Raw genomic sequence first — 4,090 nt, 5'->3', positions numbered from 1 at the left:
GTCAAATGTTTGATGCCTTTAAATTTACAGTAATCTTCAAATGTACATGAAACAAGCTGTGGTCCGTTATCGGTGACACAAATTTCACATAAACCTTGGTGCGCAATTACATCATCAAACATATCAACAGTTTTTTCACTGGTGGTTACTTTAGTTTTGATAATCTCCGGCCACTTGCTAAAAGCATCGACGATAATCAGAAAGTAATAATTGTCTATTGGACCAGCGTAATCGAGATGAACTCGAATCCATGGTGCTATTGGCATTGGCCAAGGGTGCAGAGTGCACTTGATTGGTGTTTTCGCTGCCTTAGCACAGCTATCACACGATTTCACGATCTGTTCAATATCTTTAGACATTCTTGGCCAAAACACTTTGTCGGCAGCCAACAGCTTCATACGACACACACCTGGATGACCTTCATGAAGACTTCCAATTATTTTCTTACGCAGTTTGAACGGAATAATAATTTGTTCGCCTCTGAACAAACAACCTTGGGCTTCCTTCAAGTCGTAGCGATATGGAAAGAAAGCGGCTACCTCAATTTCTTTTACTTGCTTGCAAAACTTGGGCCATTTATCTTGCGATACAAATTCAATGACCTTTTTGAGTGTCGGGCAATCGTTGGTGGCTTCTTGAATATCTTTGAATGTGATTGGTAGCTGTTTTGCTGATTGAATGGCAAAACAAGATATATCTTCTACATTTTCATTACTCCACGAAATAGATGCAATGACAGTATCTTCGTCGGGTTTGGTGTATTCAGACATCAGTCGGGATACAACATCAACATATCCGAAACTGTTTGTACCGATGAACTCAAAATTAATGTCGTAAGCTAAAACGATGAGCGCCCAGCGTTGTAGACGGTTAGCCGTATAAACTGGGATACCACTTTTTGATCCAAAGATAGCGAGCAAGGGCTTGTGGTCGACTTGAGCGAAGAAACGTCGACCTGCGATATAAAAGTGAGATCGTTTCAAACCAAATATGAATGCACGAGCTTCCTTTTCGATTTGGGAGTAATTTTTCTCAGCTTCATTGAATGTTGCAGCAAAATGCATTATTGGGTGAAGAGATCCATCCTTGAAACGATGCATTAATGCTGCCCCCATGCCGTCTTTTGATGCATCTGTAGCCAGTACAATGTCTTTTCTTGGGTCGAAATGCGTAAGAACTAAATCTGATGACAAAATCTTCTTCAGTTGATCGAATGCTTCTTGATGAATGCTTTGCCATTCAAATTTTGCTTCTTTCTTCAATAAGTCATCCAATGGACCTCTCAACTGCTTCATTGACTTGATAAATTTGCCGTAGTAGTTCACTGAACCTAGGAATGATCGCAATTGGCTAACGTCTTTAGGTTGAGGAACTGATTGAACTTCCCAAATTTTTTCAGGATTTGGCCTGATGCCTTTCTCATCGATGATATGGCCGCAAAAGTTAACTGACGACTTGCCAAAACAACACTTGCTAATATTTAATTTAAAACCATAAATTTGAAGCTGTTCAAGCGTCTTGAAGAGCTGCTGTTTGTGATCTTCAAGGTTCTCTCCTGCTGTGATCATGTCATCGATAAAACCAAATGTTGAGGTTCCACTGAGCATTTTATCAACTATGGCTTGGAATTCCCCAGGCGCTGTTTTGACTCCTTGCTGAAGGCGATTTACTTTAAACATTCCAACGTGAGTGTTGATTGCCATAATTTCCTTGGAATCATCATCAACCTCGACTTGAAAAAAAACGTCGGACAAATCTATGGTACTGAATATTGTCTTTCCTGCAAACTTAGCGAAAATTATATCGGGTGTCGGCAAAGTGTACATGTTTGGCTCAAGTGCATTGTTAAGACCAGTTGAATAATCAGCACAGATTCGCAATTTGCCATTCTTCTTTTTAACAACCACGATAGGTGCTGCCCATTGGGAATACTTGATTGGACTGATAATGCCAAGATGTTGAAGGCGTTCCAGTTCAATTGAAATGGGTTCGCGAGCTGCTTGCGGAACTGGTCGAGCATTCCGAAATATTGGATGGGCTCCAGGCTTGAGCTTCAGAGAAACTTTTCCTTTGTTGAAACAGCCAAGTCCCTCGGAAAAAAGCTGCGGAAATTTTTCGCAAACTTCAATAGCCAAGTCATCACCAGTTGATTTTATATGTTTGCAAACAGAATCAAAGGGAACACTCCAAAGATCGAAAGAAGTAATCCAAGGTATGCCAAAAAGATTCAATTCAAGTGATGTAACGTAGCAAATTCCGCGTTTTTCCTTCCCATTTAGTTTAATGCCACAATTGAAGGCACCCAAAATTGGAATAGCAGCACCTGATGCGCTTGTGGCATTGGTGCGTATTTCAGATGACAGCATTGGTTGTCCGATTAAAATCCAATTTGATTTTGATATGATTGTTATATCGGAAGCAGTATCAACCTGCAATTTGATTACAGTTCCGTTTACAACTGGACTGATATACTTTCGGTTAGAGATTGCGTGAACGTTAGCTTCAACTTGATTCGAACTGTGGTTTTTCTTGCTGGATGATTTATATCCCTTGAAATTTTTCATAAAAGCACAGAAACCTGTCTTATGCCCTTTTTCATTACATTCGCCACACTGCTTGTCCTTGCATGGACAATTATCACTCCAATGCATTTCGCCGCAACGAAAACATTCCAAGCGAGGAGTGTCGTTTCTTTGGTTCCGTACCATTGACTTGTCTTTGTTGACTAATGACTTTGAGTTTTTATTTTGTTGAACAGAATGAACTTCTTGAGCAGCGAATGCCTCGCCAACTTTACCCTTGTCAAGCTTCAAACAAATTATACGCTCGGCTTCGTTGATCAGATCCTGCAAATTTAGCTTGTGAACCTCTGCACGTGCAGCCGCATCTGTTACCCTCTCCAACTCTATATACTGATTGTCAACTTTCGTTAGAAGCTTTTCCAGGATAAGCGAGTCCTTGACGTCTTTTAACCCACTCACAAATAACAAAACTTTAAAGTCATCCGCGGTACAATGAGAAATGTCAAACTCCTCGGCGTGCTTATTTATACGAGCGGCATATATGCTAAAATCCTCATGGTCTAACTTTGCGAGGTTAAAACACCTATGACGCATTGCGAACTTTGTTTCTTTATAATCGAAAAGTTTCTTAAGTGTTGTCACAGTATTCGCAAATGTACAATCTTGTGGTTTAAGAGGTAATATTGAATCCGCATAACGTTGATACTGTTCCTGATTGAATTTTTGGAAAAGAAGATAAACTTTTGTCGGTTCATCCAGACCCTCTGCTTGATTTGTAAAAACCGACTCATACCGTTCATAATAAGCCTCAAACGTTTGATTGTTATCTGGGTCATATTCAAAATTGACCATAGAATCGGCCAAACATTTAACTTTAAATGCTGTTGAATCTTGAGCAAGAACGGCTTGATATGCAATCTGTGCCGGTTGACCTTGAAGAATGCGCTCAATCAGATTCTGCTGTTGTTGCATATGCTGTTGCATCAAATTTTTTTCTTCTTGGTGTTGCTTCAAAATCTGTTGATTTTGTACTTGCAATGCCTCGAACAATGCCTTGAATTGTGAGTGATCCATTTTGCTGAATGCGTGTTTTCTAAATTAAACTCGTCGCCAATGTAGTAAATCGTAATTATTTAATGAATAAGGAAGATTTACAAAGATATGTTATTCAATTGACAAAAAGTGCAAAGCTTTTTAAGGAATGGAAAAAAACGCAAAGTCAATAATCAAGTCTCGAACACTCTGTTTATCCATTTGTAACATTCCTCCCCCTTTAAAATCTGACGTAGTCGTCAAATTTTTTAGTCTGTCCTCTATTTCCTCGTACTGGATAACGGTGTTGATCCTGAATTGTTTTAAAGCCCTGAATGTCTTCTTTTAGAAAGTCGTCCATCCCTTCCTGATTTTCCTCAAAATTTGTTTCTCCAGCGGATTCAATAATTCCTTGATTTCCTGGTTCTGGAATAATATTAGGTTCAACTTCATCCCTCTGTCTAGCTGCAGCTTTTAGTGATAGATTGTCTTCGAAATCTGGCAATTTGAACCACTCTAGCATTTCATTTTTAGAG

At 39.4% G+C, this 4,090-nt stretch overlaps 1 protein-coding gene across 1 annotated transcript; it reads right to left on the bottom strand.

Moving 5' to 3' along the window:
• On the bottom strand, nt 1–3,596 carry LOC118734298 (uncharacterized protein K02A2.6-like; the record flags this gene model as incomplete). The annotated part of the gene is given in 1 exon segment (XM_036464018.1): nt 1–3,596. A coding segment is annotated over 1 exon segment (3,596 nt), but the record flags the coding sequence as incomplete, so codon positions are not given.
• Between the last annotated feature and the right edge of the window lie 494 nt (nt 3,597–4,090).

Source organism: Rhagoletis pomonella, unplaced genomic scaffold (genome assembly GCF_013731165.1).
Source record: "Rhagoletis pomonella isolate Grant_MI unplaced genomic scaffold, Rhpom_1.0 Rhpom_scaffold_00001, whole genome shotgun sequence".
Lineage (NCBI taxonomy): Eukaryota > Metazoa > Arthropoda > Insecta > Diptera > Tephritidae > Rhagoletis > Rhagoletis pomonella.
The sequence above is the reverse complement of the archived record's forward strand: the minus strand, read 5'-3'. Positions and strand labels throughout refer to the sequence as shown.